We start from the raw sequence: 23,789 nt of genomic DNA, 5'->3' as shown, positions 1-23,789 counted from the left end.
TAAGGCTACAATGTACGTAGAGGGATGGGATTACTAACAACAGTAATTAGAATATCAGAGAAAAACAGTAAGGGTGAAAAAGGTTAAATTTCAATTATAAACACAGACTAAAGTGAACTAGAAGAAAAATTTGAATAATAATGACAGTAAGAAAAAATTAAAGTACTTATCAACCAATCGCTCAAGAAATTAGAAAACCACATCTTATCCCTTGAAGCAGCAAACAAGATCTGAAGTAATTATGGGTGGTGCATTCTGGGTAAGGGTGAAGCTCGAGAGTTCAGGATTGCCACAAACTTGTATAGCGGCTGAGTCGGATCCAAGAGATTGGATTTGAACCCATCAGTAAGGCCGAAATGAAAATTGACAACATCAGATTGTAAGATTCACTGCCATCCCAGGGAAGAGACAGATTTCATGAAAAAATACCTAAAGGAATGAACTGGTTTACCCTAAGAAACTATTTAGAGTGAAAGAGTACAGTTAGTTAACATACATTTCAGTGTTCCTAGAATGCAGACCTAAACTTTCACATGTATTCTTAAAAGAAAAGATTTAAAGTTAGCTGCGCAGGAATGAAAGTTACTGACTCTTTACTGTTGCTAAGGGTGAGAGCAAGCGTAAATAGAGGAGGAATACAAAATGTACTTTTAACTGTATATAGTTACAGTCTTGACTGACTTGGGCGGAGGGATATTTTTATTAGTTGAAGTAATAAAGCAAACAGGTAATTTTTACAGTGGGATTATAAAGATGAGGGAAGGATGATTCAAATTAACAGAAGGGAAAGAAAGAGAGAGGTACGATCCATGGAAAAAAAGACAGTTGACACTAGATGAAAAAACATTATCGCCACACTGAAGGAATATACTTATATGAAATGTTAATGGTTTAACACAGAGAAACAAATTAGACTAGGTGGTAAATCACATTAAAAAGAAAATGTACAGGTAGCAGTGCTACAAGAAATATACCTCAGTATGAAAGAACACGAACATTTAATTAACAAGAGTAGCATGAAAGGATATTATGTAGGAATGGAAACGATGGGTACTGCTGCTACTTAAACAAGGCATTGGAGTGAAGGTTGAAGAGTATAAAAAGATAGATTAAGATAATATGTGATGATAAAGGGAAGCTGGCAAGGAAGCGAAATCACCCTGGCTACACTGTATTTGCAGAAAATGGGTAAAGGGGTTGAGTATGGATGGGTAACACAATGGCCTTCCAGCAAGGACATTCAATTGTGGCAAGAGACTGGAATATAATATGTATGAAGAAAAATCATGGGGGGTGTAAAAATCCTTTAGAAAGTAGCTCCTTGGAGAAATATACATGTACATTTGGATAAATTAATGTGTTATGATGTCAGGACAAGAAGTGGCAGAATGTACTTATTTTTCAGGAAAGTACCACAGCTGGGCGAAACTGAATAGATGATATGCTTCAAAAGAGAAAATAACCCACTTTATACCATTGTCAGATCATGCACTGTCGCAAATTTCACAGCAGGGGGAGGACAGGATCTATGTGGAAAAATACTGGCATGTTCTTACATAGTTCCTATGAAGGAAAATATCTCCTAACTGGACAGACCAAAGGTTATATGAAAGACTGGAAGTAACCACATCTAGTAATGAAGAGCTTGTATTAGCCTGGGATACCTCCACACTAAGAATGAAATATCTGGTAGTGAAGAAAGTTGGAGAAATTTGGACAGGCAGTAGAAGAAATCTCTGAAAGCCATAGGAAGGATTAAAAAGCTGCTGCAACAGGAAATACGTGGCAGGACAGGGACATGGGAAAAGTAATTTAGAGAGGAAAACAATCAATGATTGCTTGTAAAACTTAAATAAATACAGGATTACAGCTTTTAAGTAAACATTTTTTGAGAATAACTCTCAAACAATTAACCTCCTAGCACAGAGGCTAAGGCAGAAGAAGGCAGAAAGAATGACTACCATGCTACAGAACCACAACATGAGGAAACTTGAAAGAGACCCAAGAAAAATAAGAAAAGCACTGACTACATATTACAAATTATTATACACATGAGACACAGAGGTAAAAACAAATGGGGGGTATATGAGAAACTATCATAAAATACTAAATCAGTGATAAAAAGGCACTGATGGCTAGGATACAACAGGTTGGAAATATGGCAAGGTATAAGAAGCCAAAACACAGGAAAATCACCAAGAACAGACAGAGCCAAAGCTGGTTCAACTAGAGCCTGATGCCAGTCCCTGATGTATCGCCTCACTTACTGCAGAAAGCCAGTTTGGCCACACTCCCAGCCTGCCAATCCATGCTCTCCTAACTCTTTGAAGAAAGTGCAAAAAAATAAAAAAATAAAAAAAGACTTTAGCATACTGCAGAAAGCCGATTGAATTCTTAAAGGTACTTCACACCCCTCTCAGTTCTTCAACTGAAGAGTAAAAAAAAAAAATGCTCAAGTGCTTTTCTATACTGCCATTCTGGTACATAGAAAAGTATGCTGCAGGAACTCTTGATCTCGCCCCTTAACACTTTGTAACTAGGTGGTTCTTCCTTTTGTCCCAACCTTGCTATGTCACTTGGAAAAGATGTCATTCCAACAGAACTATGCAGAAAAAGGGGATACATTTGGAAAGAGTTATCTTACAATATACTTTTTTGGTGGGTGGGAGGGGTGGCAGCTCCTCCCTCTTGGCAAAAGTTGCTACTGGTGGTTATATTGAAAGAGAGCAATGATCTGACAGTTTCTACGTCATATAGACCCATTTCAATTCTAAATAATGCCTACAAGTCAAAAGATTAGTGAGATGGTTAACATACACAATAGAGCCAGACCAACGCAGGTTTACAGAGGGAACCAGACATTTGATAATATTAAACAGGACATTACTGACTCAAAAAGAATCAGAAAAAGCTTTTGAAAGGGTCGGTTGGGGTTTTATCAAAGAAACTTTAAAGGAATTTAGCTTCCCAAATGAATGGATAATAGTAATATTTGAGACAAACAAGGATTTCAATGCAAGCACACAATGGGGAGGCAGGATCTCTAACCCAGCAGAGTTGTCAAAAGGGGCAAGACAAGGCTGTCCACTCTCTCCACTGTTCCTCACATTCTTCTAGTAACCTTTGGCAAGAGACATCAGGTTGTCAGAAACAGCAGGTTATAGAAGGGAGCTATGCAGGAAAAAATAGCAATATTTACAGAGGACACAATACTGTAAATAAATAACCTATATCAAGACGTAGGGAAGCTTTTTGAAAAAAGTTGCTTATTTTCATGAAAGTTTTAGAATACAAAGTAAATAAATAAAAAAAATTAAAGCAATGGTGATGAACTATACAGTTACAAATGCATGACTTGGTACAAAACTACCAATTCTTGTAGGGTTAAGAGAAAATGAAATAGAGGAGTTTGACTAAGACAATATATACAACAGGCTGCTAAGGAAATATAGGATGAAATAACATTAAAGATAATAAGTAAAATAAGAAAATGGAAAATGATGTTTATAGAAGAAGAGAATAAGGTACTGGCAATGAAAATGTTCCTGATCCTGCTGATACTACATGTGGAATCAAATGGAAGAATAAGTATGGCAAATATTAAGAAATAAGCAAAAAAAAATTTTTTTTTTGGGGGGGGGGGGGCAACAAAAAAACTGTTGCTGCCAAAAGAGAAGAGGAGACTGGCATCCCAGACTTTGAGATCTATTTTAAAGCCACACAGCTTACATTACTGTACCTGATAAAAGTCCAAAAGTATCCACCTAAATGGAAAATAATGCTGCTGGATAAGGGTAAACAAGACCAAGGTGAAAAACAGATGGTGATATAGAAGACTACAGCAAATTATACAGCTGAAGGGTTTGCACAGAATTTTATAGGAAAGTTCTAGTAAGAAAATATTATATTCAAACAGTTGCAGAGCTTGGGAAAATCGGATAATACCTACTGGTTATTCTCTATGTAAAAAAATAGAAAAAAAGAATGCAAAAGGCATCAGATATATGGAAAAAGAAATGCAAAGAATCCAGATTTGGGAAGCAACTTTTAAGTGGGAAAGAAATAAAAACTTGATAAGAAACTAGAGTGCAATCTGCAAGAAGAGGACCAATTAAATTATTTGGGATTTAAGTCAGAACTTAGGGAAAAAACTAAGAGATAACTTGGGTCTACATTATGATGTCGAAAGACGAAATCACTGAACACGTCTTTATCGACACATAAATATCAACCTTTTCCAATGCCGAATGGCCACTTCAGTGAATTTTTTCCTAGGGAAAAAAATCACTCGGCTGTACAAAAACAAAAAAACTTTCAAACCCTACATAGTGGGGGGCTGTGCCCCCCCCCCAAATTAAATATACCAACTCCAAGATTGTACTACAGTGGGGAAAAGAGCAAATCCCCGATTATGGCCAAGCGATTTTTCCCCCTAGGAAAAAATTCACTGAAGTGTCTATTCAGCATTTCAAAAGGTCGGTATTTATGTGTCAATAAAGATGTGCTTGGTGCACTCGTCTTTCGACATCGTAATATAGACCCGATAACACTTACACAGGCACACCAAAGAGAGTATAGTGAACTTCACAACTGGGGCAAGGTCAGACATAGCAACAAAGACACAAGTTACAAGTAAAGTGTACAGGGTTACCCTGAAGTTACATGATCAATGCACAATAAACCTCTGTCAGGGATTAAGAGACTGTGAAGACCCCTAGATAAAGATTGATGGAGACTGTTATCTTTAGCTCCTAAATATGCTAAAAGTTAAGAAAATTTAGAATATTTGGTTGGAAATGCCTACACAGGTATTTTTACACTCTAGAGATTGTAAAAGCTGTTGCAAACAAGGAGATGTGCTGGAGTTGTGAAAGGATGGAGAGAAGAACATGGGAACATATATTTTGGGATTGTGAAGAACTTCCACAATGTAAATCAGAACTAAGAAAATAGGGAAATGGAAAGTTCTTTAGCATTTTTTCTTCACTAAGGAGTTATTCCACTTAAGCTGGGGGAAGATGAAAAACCCCAGACATGTAAAATCATTACTTTATTAGTGACAGTGGCAAAAAAATTACAAGAAAATGGAAGAAAAGAGAAACCAGATATATGTGAGTTGAGAAAGTTGAATGAAAGAAATTGAGGGCAAAGGAAAATTCTTGATAAAAAATTGGAACTTATGGGAAAGCTTAGAAGAATAGATTTAATGAAATTAACATGAGCATATATACTGTTCTTGCATGGAGGTGTTTCATGAAAACTGGTGGAGATTATACAAAAAATCACCAGTACTGCAAAGCAGAATAACAAATAAGAACAATAGTTAAAATTCTTAAAAGCCTGCTGTCTTATAACATGCATTTAGTTAAATTGAAGGTTATTAATGGGCAGTGGGAGACATAGATGCAGTTATTGTTTAATATGACAAGCTTGTATAAATCAATCAAAAGTATGATTTAACAAATTTCAGCGATTATACTAGATTGGCAAGTAATAGTTTTCTGAAGAGTAAATGATGTAGAAATGTCAAGAAAATTACTCCAAACATGGTGTAACTGAAGCCATTGCACTTTTACAGGTGAGATAATTTCCACTGAACTCACAGACACTTGGCTTGTACCCAGTGCCAGACTAGCACAGATAAGTACTTTACATTGATTTTTTCACTTTTATAAGACATATAAGAGTATATCTGCTGTACTTTTGAATTATTTATTGAATTTCCTGCTCTTTATCATTGTAAACAGTCACTGCTTTTAACTGACCTTGTTGCTGGTTTCCCTGCATTGTAGTCATTTTAACAGCATGTGTTTCTAGCTAGTTTGTTTCATTATCCTGTTTGAATTCATTCTGGGCCAACAGCAGTGTGGTTTTACATTAAGAAGGCCTGGGGCTATATTTCTAGTGGCAATAGAATATGGTTAGGTCTGTCTGATTTAATAATTACACAAGAATGCTTTAAGTGAGGCTGCTTGAATGGTCAGGGGGCTATTTGCTTTGTTTAGTAACCCTGCCTCTATAATGTAGGAGTATTTGCACAGCTCTTGACTTGCTTCCAAACACACTGTGTCCACTGCCATCCAAGCATAGACAAGTACTTTAAATTGTATTTTTTGCACCTTTATAAAATACTTAGAGTACTGCTGCTGCATTTTCAAATTATTTATTGTACTTTTCTGCCCTTTATCATTGTAAATTGACATTGCTTTTCACTTACCATGCTGTTGGTTTCTCTGCATTGTAGTCATTTTAAAAGTGTGTGTTTCTAGCTAGTTTGGTTGGTTGCTCTATTTAAATTCACTTTGGGCCAACCATGGAGTGGTTTTACATTAAGAAAGTAGTGGCAGAAGAAGGTGGCCTGGTCTGTCTAAGCTGAGAATCATACAGGAAGGCTTTAACTGAAAATGCTTGATTGGTCACAGGGCTATTTGCTTTATTTACTCACTTTTCTCTGCCTCTATAAATTTGGCACATTTTCATCACCCGGTTGAGGTTAGCAGTACTCTGTATATATGTAGACACATAAAATTGAAATCTTCCATATAAAACTAGCCTTGAAATTTCTACAGAACTTAGTTGTACAAAGGGCAACTAGTTTGAGCACTGAGGAGCACCCCCCCCCCCCATGAGTTTGGTCTTAGGCAATTCTGACTGGAGTCTATACTCTTAAAGTAATGAAGCTAGGCAGCTGTAAACCTGTCTCTTGTATCATTCCCTTGTAGAACATGAAATAAGGATCCACTGTCATGGACATGCACTTCCCTGCTCTTTCTGCAGCCCGCCTCATGGATATGAGTGTCTTGAGGCAATGCCCACAAGGCTGTATAGGCAATACCTACTCGTAACAAATCCAAACTGATCTTTTCTCATGTTTACTGATAACCACTTACTTCATCAATAAACTGATATGATGTATGAAAGATGTAGTTATATAATGTCATTGGAGGCAAGGCTCTCGCATACAAGCATAATAACAAACAGGTTGTCAGTAATACACACACACACACTACACCTACCTCACATACAGACCAAACACATAGACTTACATATGCTGTGGCCCATAAATGTAATTGCCCTAAACCTCAAAGACTTCCCATACATTGCAAAAACAAAAAGTATCCCTATCAATCTCAAGAACATTCCAGAAAATCAACACTCAACATGAGATATATGGCCACATCCTATGGAATTTCACATTCTAAGCCCATAAGGCACACCACCACACAACCCAATGTATTGGTCATTGAAGACTCCATTGTGAGGCACACAGATGTCCCACTCACCAGGCTAAGTAAGGGTAGGTCACATTCAGCTGTCTGTCAGGGACCAGGATCCATCCCAATCATGTATGCATTTAGGTCATTGAACCAAAAGTACCAGTATGACTCGGTCATAGTTCATGTGACCGTAAATGCAACACAGTAACTTAAAGAAAGACAGCCATTTCAGCAAACTACTACACTGACAGTATATCCCTAAGAGCAGAGTCTTTAGTCAAGGATTTAGGAACACATGTACACAGTGATTTGAAATTTGACCATCATTCTTCTATTGTAGTGAGGAAATCATTCTACGATGCACAACTTATAAACAGAGATATGGTATCTAGATCCAAACGTGTCATTGTTACATTGTACTATGCTCTCATAAGACCAATCACCAAGTACTGTGTCCCCCTTCGGTATGTACGTGGCCAGACATCTGTAGCAATCAGAGCACCTACACAGATTCCTCATAAAAAGAACACATGGTGTGCAAAACAAGTCCTATGCAGTCCACCTGAAAGCCTTGTCCTTGTATTCAGTCTCCTACAGGCTGCTGAGAGGTGACTAATACCTGGTCTACAAAGCATCCTCCAATCCAAACTTAATGAACCTGTTGCATATCCGTAAACTAACAACATCAGGAACACCAGATCCATGGAACTAAACCTTGCCTGCAACATAAACAGCACATGCTGGAGGGACAGGTATATGTTTCAGAGGCTCCCCTTATCTGGAACAGGCTTCCCATCCATGTGAAGCAGAGTTCATCCTGCACTTTACTCAAGCAAAACTTGGACCAGTGGATGGGGAGTCATAAATATACCTCCTGGTCTGGCACCTATGTCCCTATTAGACAGAGAAAGCTTGTAAATGCTCGGCCATTAATATCCAGGTAAATATATCCCTACAAAACCCTTGGGAACTAATATTACTAATTTTAGTAATATTACTAATACTAAATTTATTGGGAGCATGACTAGGCTTAGAAATATCCCTTGGGTTGATAGCATTGTATTGTACTATACTTCTACTATACTAGGATACATGATGGGTGGCGCAGTGGTGCAGCAGTTAACGTTGTCGCCTCACAGCAAGAGGTTCTCTGGTTCAATTCTTGGCTGGGATGCCTTCTGTATGGAGTCTGCATGTCCTCCATGCATTCACGTGGGTTTCCTCCCACATTCCAAAGACATGCTTCTGGAGCATTTCTCCTCGCGCCTCTGCTGAAAATAGGTTGTGTCCTAGTCGGACTTTCCCAGTCAACAAATGTTAAATCAATACTACTTAGTGTACCATGCATAAAAATTGCAGTCTGTAAAAAGACAAATGAATGTGAAACAATAAACATTGCTCATGTTAAAAAGTATCTAGTCTATCCATAGTATCAGTTAAGAAACTCTGCCTAAATCTATTAAACAGAAGAAAAAAACAGAAACTACATGAAAAACACATACCAGTCCTTCCCAAAACAACACTATGTACCCAAATCAACCCCTCAAAATGTAATTCAATTACAACAGAAAGAAAACCGTAAAATAAAAGAATAAATATATGAAAGTTATATACTTCACTATAGACCTAGATCTGGTTAATTCTTCTCTGTGCACTTTAACAGCTGGACTGATCACCAAAGGTGCTCCTTTTTGGTATCTTTTAGAATCTCCTGCAATCCAATCAAGCATTAGTGCACTGACTCTCTACAGATGGAGTCCGGCCACTGAAAACAGCTGAAGGAAAGACTTAACAGTTTATAGCTTACACCTATATGACTAGCACAATATAAGAACTTCATTGGTATCCCTAATATATACATATAGTTAAACAGGGGTTTTAAACTCTTGACCTCTAGATTCTCCTCCACAGCAATGCCAATGTGACAATTTGGTAGGGGGAAGGTGGGCAGGTACATTAGGCTCTCCAATGAAATGCCAAGAATCACAATGCCAAGTCCCAAAATACTGAAAAAAGGACAGAAAGGATAGGAGAAAAATGAACATTGCACATCATTTTTCTCCTTTAAACTTGTTTTTGTAGGGGGCAACCCCCATCCACCAAACGTATACATATACTTCCAAAAAAACATGTTTCCAGCTACCTCTTTCTTTCCTATCACACCTCCAGCATTTGCTATCTACCGGAGGAAAAATATTTAAAGTCTGCTTGAGGTATAAAAATATTTTATATAAAAATGTCCAAGCAAAAATTCTGAACCTTCTGGACTTGGTTGCATACCTGGCGGAATAATTCTTGTAAATTATTACAAAAGCTGAAATTTTTTAAAACTATTGAATTTGTTTTCCTTTAAGAGCTTTGAAAGACGCTTGTCAGTTTCTTTAGGAGTGCATTGTATATTCCTTTATTATTACTAAACAACCTTATTTTGTAAATATTGAATCTCCTTGTTGAAATACTTCGTGATTTCAGTAAACTTTGCATAAAAAAACAAATAAGACTCTTGATCCTGATATTACATTAGGCTTATAATGCTTTGCAAACATTAGCAATGAGGTCCATGTAACTGCTGTGCAAATGTTTTCTACAAACAGATTCTCGAAATAAGCCAAAAATATTGCTACTACTCTTGTGGCATGGGCTGTATATGTGTAACAGTGAAGATATTTGACTAGATGTGTACTAGCATTATTAAATATGGTCAGATAGCCATCTGGACAATGTCACCTTCATAACCTTCCTTTCCCATTTGTTTGTAGCAAAGGATGCAAATTGCTGCTGCCTTGTCTGTTTTGTGTGATCTAAGTAAAAATGGAAGTTGTTTAGGTAACCATTTGAAATGTCAGGATCCACTAGAGAGAGTCCCGGAATATGCAGACTGAATGGAGGAAAGGAAAGTTCAGACTTACATATACGTCCAACATGCCATTTCTCTGAATATTCTCTTTTCTCTGAGGTATGGCGACCCCCCCCCAAAAAAAAGAAGTTTTAAGGAGAAGAGTAATTTTCGAGATTTGCTCTTCTCATATGTTTTTGGTCTTTTTTTTTCAGCTTGTCTCACTCGCCTTTTCGAGTGCTGAGATTTCAATAGTCAGCTATAGCTTATGCATGAACAAACAATTTAATTTGCATTCTCCCATTTGAGTATTGTGGAAAGAACACTGGAAGATTTATTACTTGGTTAAAGTTAAATTATAATGCTATGCTAGGCATAAAACCTGGGTTAAAGCTAAAGAACACATTGCTTTTGAGACAAGGAATGTAGAGAGGTTCACGGGGACAGTGCATGTAATTCTGAGACTCTCTTGGTTGCAGTGGTTTTCCAGGACAGGAACTTCAGATCTGTATTTGCAGCTGGTTTAAGGGGGGGGGGGCCAAGTCCAATTTTCAAGTAAGAAACTAAGATCCCATAGAGGTGCTGGGTCATTGTACGGTTATCTACACAGGAATATCTCTCTAAGGAAGACTTTACAAACTCTCTGAGAAGCCAGAGATAAATGACTGAACCCCTGATGTTAGGTGGAGATAGCAGCAATGTGAGCATTAATTGTTGAGAAGCTACAACTCTTACTGAAGGCATCCGATAAGAAAAAAACAACTGTTAGAACACTGACTATAAAAAGGCTCAGTTCTTGTGTGGCCACAAGGCAAATTCATGACATTTACCTTTATATGGCTTTCTGGTTGAAGGTTTTTGTGATGCTGTTAAAAGTTGGACCACACTTGGTAGGTATGCCAGACCTCTGGTCCATTACAGGGAATGGAAAAACTATGAGGTAAGTCTGACAGACTGAATTCCACAGGTGAAACACGCTGGACAAGTGTGACTAGAGTCTTGGCTGGGTGTCCAGAAGAAGAGGTCTCCTTATTAAATGAGGTGAAAGAAGTGGGAACCAAACCTGATCGGGCCAAAATGGTGTTATGAGAATGACCTTCACTTTGTACAACCTTCTGAATAAACTTCATCATGAAGAGTAATGGAAGAAATGCATAGAAGAAATCCATGGGCCAAGGACTGATGAGAGTGGCTCTAGGAATCTAATCCTTTGGAGGGATTATGGAAAGGAAGTTGCTGCATTTGTTACTAAAGGGTTAAGCAAAGAGTTCACAGCAAGGCTTCCTCAGTGGTGGAAAAGCAACCTAGCTATAGACTTGTATAGAAACCACTTATAAGGAATTAGAAGGTATCTTTTCAATTTGTCTGTTAACGTTTTGGCTTGTCTCAGGATGGGATTTTTTTAAAAGAAGCACTGCAAGTTGATGGCACATTCCCAAACCATCAATGTTTTCTGACAGATGGGGTAGGACCTGGTCTTCCCTTTTATTGATGTACAATACTACAGCCATATTGTCAGAATGTATGGCTACTGCATAAAGCATAAAAACAACCCTCAAAAAGTTTGGACAGCTATTAACAATATACTCACACGCAGAAGGGCAAAAATGCCCTCCCCTAATACATCCAGCACCTCTGAAAATATTGCTACCCAGTTCAATAAATTCTTTACTGAATCCATCCTAACCCTTGCTAAACAAAATAATCATTCATCTGCCTCCAACACCCTCTGCCAAGTACAGAAGTACAGTCACAACCCCACTGCCACGATACAAAAAAACTACTCTATAAACTCAAACCCACTACACTAGCAGCAAACAAACTCCTAACTGATTTTCTTAGCATAGCTGCAGAAGCCATAACCTCATTAGCAGGTCACTAGCTAAAAACATAGTCCCAGACATCTGGAATATTTCCCACATTATTTCACTCCACAAAGGTGGCAATTCTGCAGAACTGACCAACTACCACCCTATTGCCATACTATCTCAACTATCAACATTTTCTGAAAGATGCATCCATAAACAACTCTTGTCTTTCCTCCTCTGTCACAAACAATTATCCAGTACTCAACATGGCTTTCATCCTTCACACAGCACCACCACTACTCTACTGCCCTTTACAAACACAGTGAACTCCCATAGAAACAATGGCAAGTACATTTCAGCAATATTCCTGGACCTTTCTAAAGCTTTCAATATGGTGTCACATACTAAATTAATTTCTGTGCTTGCTTCCTTAAATCTCAATCAGTCCACTCTCACATGGATCCAAAGTTACTTACAAGAATGTAAACAAGCTGTCCTCTGGCAGCAAGAGCTCTCTCCCCTTCTGGCTGTCAACCTAAGGGTTCCTCAAGGATCCATCCTTGGACCCCTCCTCTTCTCTCTTTTCAGCAATGATCTCTGTACTGCCACCCAACAGGCCTCCATCATCCAATATGCTAATAATTCCACACTTATTTGTGCAAACTCCACCTTAGAACTATTACAGTCTCAGACCCAAGATACCTTTTCAGCAGTAGAAGCCTGGATCAAAACTCTCAGCTGATCCTTAATCCAAACAAAACTAAACGTATGCTATTCCACCCCACAAAACTCACTGTTACCCTCTCCCTCATTCACAGTAACATCACTAAACAAAACTGTTATCTCAACAGCAATCCAAACCAAGCTCCCGGGTGTTGAAATTCACAGTTACCTTAAGTATGACATTCATATCTCACAGACTATTAAAAAGGTGCATAAAAAACTAAGCATTCTCTACCACAACAAACACTTTCTTACAAATGATACTAAAGCCACTATAGCCCGAACTCATCTCCTGTCCATACTTCTCTATGCCTCTCCTATTTTCATTAACCTCAAAAAACTGACTTAGCAAAATTGGAATCATGTTGTAACAAAATAGCTAACTTTGCAACTATTTCCCCTACCAGGACTCGCCATTGTAAGGTTAGAACTTCCTCAAATTTTACTCTACAACCAACTTACAGTGGCCCATAAATTACTATACCAACCCAATAATACTCATGTACTTTGAAACCTGTTATAACCATACTCTAGTACCACAATCCCACACTCTAGTCAAAAATTCTTGCTTGACAGAGCTAAAGCCAACAAGAAGGCAGGTGAATCTCTTCTTTCAAATTTTATCCCTATAATTTGGAACACTTTGCCCTCCAACATATCCTTCACTACCTCCTTGCCCCTCTTTAAAAGGTGTTGAAAAATCACATTAATAAATCATAGCTCTGTAACTGTACCTCACCTGGATAATACAAACTACACTCACTGGTCTCCTGATTTATTGATCTCCTTTGAGTGTTACCTCCTTACTGAAAACTCCTTATGTTCTCAAAACTGCTTAGTAGAGCATTAATATTAACCTTTGAAATGAAATGCTTTGTACATACGCAAATGCTAATATCATCTGTAGTTACTAATCAAAGTTATTGCACATATGTTTCATTTGTAACTGACTGCAGTTAACTTGTCTTACTTGTTCCATCCTCTGGTTTACTAGTACTGTAAAATGTTGTAAATTACCTCTACTGTACAAATCCCTTATGATTATGTATCTTTGCTTTACGAATTTTTTTTTTATTATTGTCACTTGTGGAGCTTTTTCTCAGGGCCTCCACTGAAAAAAAGACATGTGTCCAGTCAGACTTTCCCAGTAAATAAATGTAAAATAAATTAATAAATATTGCACCCTTGGGAAGGTGGCCTGGAAAGGCCTGCAGTGGTAGGAGGACTGCCCTCTCTTCATGATACTGATGTGTAACTAGGCCTCCAAATGTGTCTATGTTCCCTGGACTACCTTTCTGGACAATGTTCCCACACTCCAAGGCAGATGTGTTCATAGTGCATTTGGAAGTTGGAAGTGGGGAAAGATAAGGTCTTCCCGATAACAGCTTTTGTAGATGAAACCACCAGTGTAGAAGACTGTGACTGCCTCTTGCATTTGAGGGATCCTTTCTGCTGGAAGTCCTGCAACTGTTAATCTGGTGTCCAGGTGGCAACTAACAAATGTCAGTGTCTGCATTGGCTCCAGATGTGACTTTGCCCGATTGATAGATATTCCTAAAGAAATGCATAAATGGAACAAATAATCCCTTGACTTGGAGAGACTCACAAGTTGGTAGCTATTAGCCAGCTGTTCATGTAAGGAAATACCTTGATCCCTAAACAGCCCATGATGTGTCACTACTGTCACCATAAAACTGATAAACACCCAGGGGCTATGGCTAGTCTAAAGGACTTGGCCATGACCTGGTAATGACTAGCTCCCACTCAGAAGTGGAGAAAATTCCTGGAACGTTTTGCTATTTTGATGTGTAGCTAGGTGTCTGAAAGATCCAAAGAGCACATTCATTTCCCTTCTTGTAGGCATGGAAGGGTGGACTGCACTGTGATCATCTGATTCTTTTTTTGTTAATATACTGGTTCATGAGACTGAGATCCAGTACGGACCTGAAATCCTTTGTCTTCTTCAGTATCAAGATGAATAATGAATAAAACCTGATCCTTGTGACTCCAACAGTTTTTGTGTGTTGTCAAATGTAAGTTTCTACATGGTCTGTAGTGTTTTATCAGCTAGATCCCTCTGAAATCTAATCATGTGCATCAAGTAGCTGATGTTTCTAATACAGGGGGGTATTTGATGCATATAAGCACTTCCCAAGGTGATCCATAATGTTGGACTCATTATCTGGAGGATAAACTTCCAGGGCTTCCTCAGGAGCCTTTGTCTCTTACGGCAGCAGCTGAAGCAAACATGGAGTATACAACGGCTCCCTTGCTCTTATGTGGCCTGTCCTTAGGAGGTCTAAGATCTTTGATGGGCTTTCCAAGGATGGATTCTACAAGCTCAGGTTCCTTCTCTGCACATTGACAGAACAGCTCCATTATTCTGTTGGGAGGTGGCACCACCTGTTGATGGGGTACACCAGAAGCCTTTTAAAAGATTTCTTCCTCTGGAGAGGTGGCACGCCAAAAACTCCTCTGCTGCATCATCTGTAGGATTTCCCAAGAACCAGGATCTTCAAGAGAGGACTTGGAGAAACCATCCTTTGTCAGTGACAGTGTCTGCAGTGGGAGACTCTGATGAGGAATCTATGTGCGTCTCCTTTTACATGTCCTCTTTCCTGGAACACTCAGAGTGGAGTAGTCCAAGTTCTTAGGAGAGGATTCCTCTTCAAACTTTCAGAGCCTCAAAAGCCTTTTGGTATATTGTCCTGCTGACAGAAAAGATGACTAGCCCAGAGTCCCAGGCTGGTTGATGTGTATGGATATAGGTGTCTGTTCTAGGGCTACAAATGGAGATATCCTTGGAATCTATCTCTCATCTCAATGATCAGATACAAAACCATAAGTGTCAGTGGGGTTAAAATTGTGACTCAGGTCGACACTAAGGTTGACACCACAGCCATGATGCTAAATACATTTGGTATCAGGCCTGACTTAGATGGCAAGTAGGGTTTCATCATTCAGGACTAGAATCCACACCGTGTTGACACTATAAACAACCCGAAATGGATCATTGTCAATCATTGCAGCATCACATCTTAATCATCAACCTCAGGCCTCATGACTCTCAGCATCAATGGTGTTAGTGTTGAGGTCACCAGTACCAAAGGCATTGACATCAAGAAAGAATTCACTGGACACAAAATAGTGTCCATAAGTGCACCCAAAACTCGCAGCTCAGAGAAAGGGCCAGTGGTAGGATCCAATGAAGTGTAAGGAAGAGAATCATCTCTGGCCACCCTAGAAACAAAGGGGGCTGGGATAACACTGAGCTTCAGATGGTACCTGAGCAAAGCTGCTATTGTTTTGTACTAGTAAAGCTTGCAACAGGGCCTTGCTTCAACCTAAAAGACCCAACAATTAAGATGGAAGAAGGCATGGACTGAAGATGTTAAATAATTCCTGCTCTGAGAAGCTTCCCACTTTTCTTTTCAGAGCTAGGTCTGACAATACAGACTGGTAGAGGCAAATACCTTTCATTAGAGTTGTGGTCACTAGCACAGATGATGCTCTGGAAGGGCCTGGTTCTGACTGAATAGTAGGATCCAATCTAGGAATCTCGACTGGAGAAAAAGATCAGGAATGTGCATCCTACTTTCCTTTAATCTTCCCTTTTCTCTTCTTTCTTTTGTCATCCTTCTTTGTATCATCTGGAAGAAGGCCCTTCAGTATTAATTTGTTTCAATGGTTAAGAAGAGTTTGGGAGCTGAAGTTCTTGCACACGGTATAGTCTGCTGTAAAAACTTAAAAATGGGAAAATGAATAAATGGAATACATGGAGTTAAATATATAATATCTTGAACAGTACGATTAAGTACATTTAGAACTTATGGCAAAATCTGTTCACTAAACCTACAATAGAAGTTGTTACATTTATTACATAGCAGACTCCTACGAATTCCAAACTGTGGTCAAAAGTATAGCTGACAGTCATTCTGTACAGCTGGCCTGTCCATTTTTCTGAAAGGACCCCTGTTTCTTATTATTTCCTCCCTCCCACTCTTTTTAGCTCCTTGTTTGACAGAATATATCTGGTTTTCCTTATCTGGCTTTTTGTGTGAAAGAGGGAGACCTAAAAGATTTATATTGGGGTACATGAAAAATCTTAGAAACTATCGGAATCAATTTTCCTCCTTCATCCAATTGTTTGAGAACCTGGGTAGCAGAAGAGGCAATCAATAACCCTTGTCTAAAGCAGAATCTACGATTTCATCCTTTACCTCATCTGCAAACTTTTGGTTACATAACAAGGCTTATCTTCTCAACACTTTAGCAGTGGAAGTGGCCCTAAACACAGTACAGTAAACTCTCAGTTAACCAGAATTCAAACAACTGGCAAAAAAAAATCAAAGAAATACAGTACAATTTTCATGTGTTGCATCCCCCCCCCCCCGCAGAAACATACCTTAAGTTTTTAGAGTTTTAGAGTTTTGAAAAGGAAGATATGCATAAACTCCCTCGTTCCCCAATCTGAGAACAAGTCAAACCAGTAGTATAGGGTACAGTATTAGTCAGGCCTATTTTTAACAGTAACTCTCAAGCAACCAGAAACTACAGTTATCGGGCATCTACCAATCCCCATGAGTGCCGGTTACCTGAGAGCTTACTGCATCTGCATAATCTTACACACTCTTCAAAGCATGTTTGGATATCTGAGACAAGGTAGAAACAATTTGACTCAGAAAAAAAAGCTTTCTTATGTTGGAAGTGTGGTAGCAAATTCCCACAGACTGTCCATGTAAACGAAGCATAAACCTGTATACATGATAATTGAGAATTATGAAAGCTAAAGTACAAGAAGAAAACATTCTCTTACCAAGACGGTCTAACACCATGTTTTCCTTGTCACTAGGAGAAGGGTTAGTGTTCAAGATCAGCCTATTGTCAGCAGGCAAAGTAATGGATATGGCTTCTGGGTCTGAAAGGGTCTGCTGGGTGAAAGATAAGAAATGTTTGAGTCTGTGGAACTTTAAACATTTTATTTGCTTTTTAGGGACAGATGGCTGGGTATCAGGATGATTACAGGCAACATTCAACATGAGGGATTGGAGGAGAATGAGGAATATCTATTTGTAACATATCATAACATTACCTCAGTTTTGAGAGAACATCTGTTTATTCCAACAGAAATGCTTCTTTCATCCTGGTTAAAGTCTGATTAAAATAAATTCCTCCACAGGAGGGTAAGAGTTAATATTTTCCTCACAGTCTGACAGCTGGGCTTGTGAATCTATAGAGGAAGATGTCCAATAAGAGTTTTAATATTTTCCTCACAGTGAGAGAGCTGGGCTTGTGAATCTATAGGAGAAGATGCCCAATCTCTGTCATAATCAGAATCATCAGACCCTGTTTCCTGAGGAATTTCTTTACAGGAGATACCCACCTGTAATGTTTCTGTATACTAGGATTCACATCCTGTAATTCATGTCTTGCTAAAGTAAGAAAAGCATCTTTATTAATTGTAATGACTTTTTAAGAAACACAGTGTTTAATCTTTTGTTGTTTCTTTACAGAATTCCCTGTGGAAGAAGACAGACTGATACATCTCACCAGTCTAATGGTCGCTTGCGTTAAATATCCCATGAAGAATCTCACAGAGTGTTTCCCAGCCCTACAGAAGACGATTCTCCCATGCCCAGATTGGATATTAGAACAGCCAAAGAGGATTTGGGTCAACCCTGGTTCGTGGTGGCCAAAAGGACTGCACCAGAGGAAGCTTTTTACTTTCTAGGTACAGTGGGACTTGAATCAGCAGGACCAGAGTAAGCACCTATACTGTAACTGAGGAGGAGACAGCACAAGTGTTGAGAATTACTGGAGTGATCTGGTCAGAAGATAATTTGTCACAGAGTGTCCACAAACAGCACATTTACACTAACTCACTTAATACAAAGCCCTTCAGAAAATAACAGTACAAGCAACACACTAACTCCCTATCAGCACTCCATTTAAACTCATAAATATACTGAGGAAAAAACAAAATGGCAGGTAGGTTGTCACTAAGTGAACATAAGTATTACACTGATAAACACATCCCTTCCCGTCCCAAAGTAAAACTTTTAATCACAAAATAGAAGTTTTCACAAGCAGCACATTTTCTTTTTTTTTTTTCACAAAACAGCCCCCCCCCCAGTTAGTTAAATAACACTAACATCTAAAAATAGTGGTCTCTGATAGAAAAGTTCCCATTCTGATAAAAAATGCTGGGCTTCTTAAAGGGAAAATATCACTTTTATATACAAAATAAAATTAAATACATTTTTCTCTTAAAAGGACAACGGTTTCTCAGTGGAGGGATTCCTCAATGGGGACTTAGCTTCCAGAAATGAAGATTTTTAGCAGATTGCTGGTTCTGTGAAGCCCCAGAGATGTTTCTCCTCAAGTTGACAAGAAAGAACTAGAGAACTCTTGACTCTAACTGCAGATTTCCTTCTAGACAATCAGCAGTTACAGTGAAGGTGTGGGGAGAGCCAGAGTTTTGTGAAGCTGGCTGGTTGGTGTTTCCTGGAAAAGAAACAGCCTATATAGCCTAAAGACTGCTGCAGCCGTGGAAATGATGAACATATAAAAGAATATGTATTTGGAAGTGCCGACTTCATTTTTGCACTGTGCTCACCTGTGGTAAATTCTGACTCGGAGTTATCCACTGGCATTTCATTCAAACTGAAAACACCATTTTTGACCTCAGGTTCAAGAAGATCAGGGCATTGATTCTTTGTCCATGTACGGTTAATATTTCGCCTGACAAAGAAAAATAGTCTGTCAGAACCACAATGCTAACAATATAATGTCTAAATGCAAAAATCAGGACATTTTCTTCACATTCATTTGGAGTCTTTTGGCACAAGATTATTTTTGTTTCACAAGGATTTCACACCTAGAAGGGTATTTATTCATGAACCAGATAAGTGGACTAATTCATGGTAGACAAGCCATTGGCAGAAATTCTAGGAAAAATAATACCACATAATTACAGAGAGGAAAAAAAAAGCACACACTGTACTGTTACAATTATGTTACTAGGGAAGATGCACAAACTAAATGTGCAGAACATACAGAAAACAAACTAAGTATACAAGTAAACCACTAAAATGCACTGTTTACTTTTGCTGTGAATTATATGAATTAAAAGAAACAGTCTAGAAACACTTCTCTTGTTTTTCTATTCCATTCATACTTAAGAATTGCAACCACTTCTATAGTGACCCAGTCCATGGCCACTGCTATCCATAGAGTTTACTAGGTAAAGGAGGAAATGAAAGTAGACTGCCAGACCTTTTTTTTTATAAAAAGGTTGTCTTTAGAATGTAAAGTGCCCAGAGAAAACACATGCAAACAAAGGTAGGGCATGCAGACTGTGCACAGAAGGCATCCCAGCCAAAACTGAACTAGAGAACACTTGTGAGACTACTGTGCCACCTTGCCACCCTCTCTAGTTTTACTTTTACATTTTAAAACTAAATTAAGCTCAAAGCTATCATTTATTTAACTATTTACATATCTGTTTGTCCACCTGTTAATTTGTGTATGTCTTACATTATTGTGAAGAAATGGAGTAAAAATGGAGGTTTAATAGCTTAATTATCTTTAAATCTGAAGTACAGACTGGACACATTAAATGGTCAGATTTTTCACAGAGAAAATAGCTCTATTTTATTTCAGAATATTTTTTGAAGAAGTTTTTTATTAGATTTTAACTAAACAAATTGATCATGACAATAAAGGTATTTAGAAATTTGTGAGCATAAAAAAAAAACAACATGAACAAGAGCAAACAAGAACTACTATTTACAAGCGTGTCTACTAACAATGAAGATTCTCAAAAAATTCCTATTTATTACAATTGATATGAGTATAGCTATTTTTGTTTATCAAGCAGTTCCTTGAAATTTGTCTACGTATTATAGTAGGAGGTGATTTTAGTAGATTCTAATTTAATGGTGATAATTTCCAGATGACATACTTTGGTTGTAATATTTGTGAATTCTTTGAAAGAGGGTGTAGCTTCATTCTTCCAATTCTTGGTTATAACTTTCCTCGCAATTGACAAAATGGACCATAAAAAAAGAGTATTTAATTATTTTAACACAAACAGGAATAGGGGTACTAAAAATAATTAATGACTTAGATAAAACAAGTGTCCCCAAATACAACCTGTAAAAAAAAATAAAGTTATTCCAATATGGTTAAGTACAAAACAATCAAAGAACATGTGCTGCCAATTTGCATTAAGCTACATCTCCCACAAACTTGCTTCTTTTTAAATATTAATTCAATTTTATGAGATGTGAAGAAAAAACTATGCAAGAAAAAGTTTCCATCTAAGAGAAGAAGTTGTCTGTTTGGAAGACATCAAAAATAAAGAAGTTATGTTCTTAACGTAATGTTCCATTAGTGTTGTCAATCTTCATTCATTCTTGATTGATGGGACAGAGTCTCCAGCTACTTTTGAACCTGGGCGGTCCTAAGGACGGATGTTCCTGAGTACCACAGAGCCAAAGGATGCTCTTCCCCTGGAGACCATGTCCACTTTATAATGACTGATAAGGAGTAGCCCATGTTGCAGCTGCACATAATTCTTCCATAGAGGCCTTGGAATGAAAGACCGCTAAAGTGGAAAAAGATCTGATAGAATGTGCCCAAACTGTAGTAGGTAGTTTGCGTTTATTTTGATTGTAGACAAAGGTAACATAGACTCTGAGCCACTTTGATAAGGTAACCTTTGAAACAGGTTTGCCCAGTCTGGGGCCTGAAAAAGATAGAAATAACTGGTTTGATTTTCTAAAAGATTTTGTTCTGTCCAAGTAAAAACGTAATTGTGTGTGGACATCCAGCAGATGCAAAACAGTATCCACCTTTGTTTGATAACTTTGGAAAGAAAACTGGCAAGTCTATAGACTGGTGAATATTAGATTCTGATACCACTTTGGGGAGGCAGGATGGGTTGGTTCTTAGCTAGCCTCTCTCTCTGTGAAAAATGATGTAAGGATGTTTCACGCATAAAGCTTGTAACTCAGAAATTCTTCTAGCAGATGTGATAGCTACTATGAAGATGGTTTTACAAGACAAAAACTTGAGATCAAAAAGTAGCTGCTGGCTCAAATGGCTGCAAAACTAGGCTTCGTAAGACTAAGGTCAAATCCCATGGTGCTAACATGCTGTCCTACACTGCACCATATGTAACCTGAAAATTTGGCCCCCCTGCACCTCACATACGCCCTGCAAAATATATATTCCAAATCTGAAATCATACTACAGTGGGGAAAAGGGTACATTCCCAAGCCCCACTCTACCGTGATCTCTAGGTCAATGACAGACCTCATCTTTGCGAATGCACTGAGCATTCGCTTAAACAGAACTCGCACAAGGGAAGGATCAGCAACACGGGACGGCCAATTGTCATTCAATAACCCATGGTCGCCGAAACTTCCTTTGTCAATTTGATAGTAAACATATATATATATATATATATATATATATATATATATATATATATATATATATATATATATGTCTTATAAAAATGTTCTTGTAAATTTTTTCTGTTTTATATGTTGAAGCTTTTCTCCCTGGGCCTCAGCTGAAAATGGGCTCAAACCTAGTCGGACTTTCCTGGTAAACAAATGTACATACAAATAAATATTTAAAAAAATATAAAAAAAAATATATATATACATACATATATATATATATATATATATATATATATATATATATATATATATATATATATATATATGGGTCTACTTCTGTTGTTTGAAAATCCACTTTTTTGAACAGAAAGCAAAGACCCACTTCAAGGAAAGTGCACTTTTGCGTAAATCAGTTAACCGAAGCATGGTGCAGTGGGGATAAGTAAATATACCTTTTCCCCCACTGTAGTGTGATCTTGGAGTATATTTCCTTACCCCCACTGTACCGTGTTTCAGTTAACTGATTTACGCAAAAGTGCACTTTTGCTTGAGTGCACTTTCACTGAAGTGGGTCCTGGCTTTCTGTTGTTCGAAAAAGTGTGTTTTCAAACAACAGAAGTAGTCCCTATATATATATATATATATATATATATATATATATATAGATATATATATATATACAGATATAGATATATATATGTGTGTGTGTGTGTGTGTGTGTATATATATATATATATATATATATATATATATACATATACATATACACACACACACACACACACACACACACACACACACACACACACACACACACACACACACACACACACACACACACCATATGATCGAGACCATATGATTGATGTTTTGGAATCTGAACATTCTGAAATAAATCCAACAAAAAAAACAACTCCCAGATCACACTACAGTGAGGAAACGGGAACTCTCCCATATTTTATATATATATATATATATATATATATATATATATATATATATATATATATATATATCTAGAGAGAGAGAGACACACACACACACAAACACACACACACACACACACACAAACAGCATACCTCTCAACAGTACAGATTTTCACAGACTGTCCACATTTTTGCCTCATATTTTTGGTCTGTTCTTCATAAAATGTGTGGCTTTCTGGCAAATCATTGTAGATTGAAGTCACTAAATAATACTAAATAATGACAGACATTTGAGTTACAGACTTTATATCCATCAGAAAATACATAATAATGCAAAACCTGTTATTCTAGCAGCTTTCTAAATTTATAGGAGCAATATTTAAATTCTGTCCTTATTTTTGGGCCTTTGTCCCCTCATTCTTTCTGCCTTTGTCCAGATTTCTTGCACTGAGAAGTGGAGAGGTATGATACACACACACACACACACACACACACACACACACACACACACACACACACACACACATATAAATATATATAGATGTGAAAGTAGAGTCCTGCTCGATATGAGGGACTAAGAAAAAGGGTAGGACTAAAAGTACTGAACTACTCGGGGTAAAGTACTTTAATAAAGGAAGAAGAAAAAAATTGTTTATCTGAGAAAAAGCCCACAAAAAATCCTGAGCATGCATAGATCCATCCTTTGCTTATGACAGCAAAAGAGATCTGAGGTAGCTCAATTTGTACACAGGGATTATGGATAAGGGAAAGAGCTTGAACACTGGATCCACACCTTGAAAATGGCTGAAGCCAAATTTAAAATTGGTTACATGTGTTGAGCAATGAAGAGAAAATACAACACTTTA

At 37.8% G+C, this 23,789-nt stretch overlaps 1 protein-coding gene across 1 annotated transcript in view; it reads right to left on the bottom strand.

The window, feature by feature from the left end:
- Positions 1-23,789, bottom strand: part of KIF27 (kinesin family member 27) — a 1,524,306-nt gene that overhangs the window by 919,175 nt on the left and 581,342 nt on the right. Inside the window, exon 8 of the mRNA XM_044083686.1 lies at positions 19,201-19,325. Coding sequence (XP_043939621.1) covers positions 19,201-19,325 — 125 coding nt within the window. The remainder of the gene's footprint in view (positions 1-19,200; positions 19,326-23,789) is intronic.

This window comes from Protopterus annectens, chromosome 9.part0, assembly GCF_019279795.1.
Source record: "Protopterus annectens isolate FY-2018-M chromosome 9.part0, PAN1.0, whole genome shotgun sequence".
Lineage (NCBI taxonomy): Eukaryota > Metazoa > Chordata > Ceratodontiformes > Protopteridae > Protopterus > Protopterus annectens.
The sequence above is the reverse complement of the archived record's forward strand: the minus strand, read 5'-3'. Positions and strand labels throughout refer to the sequence as shown.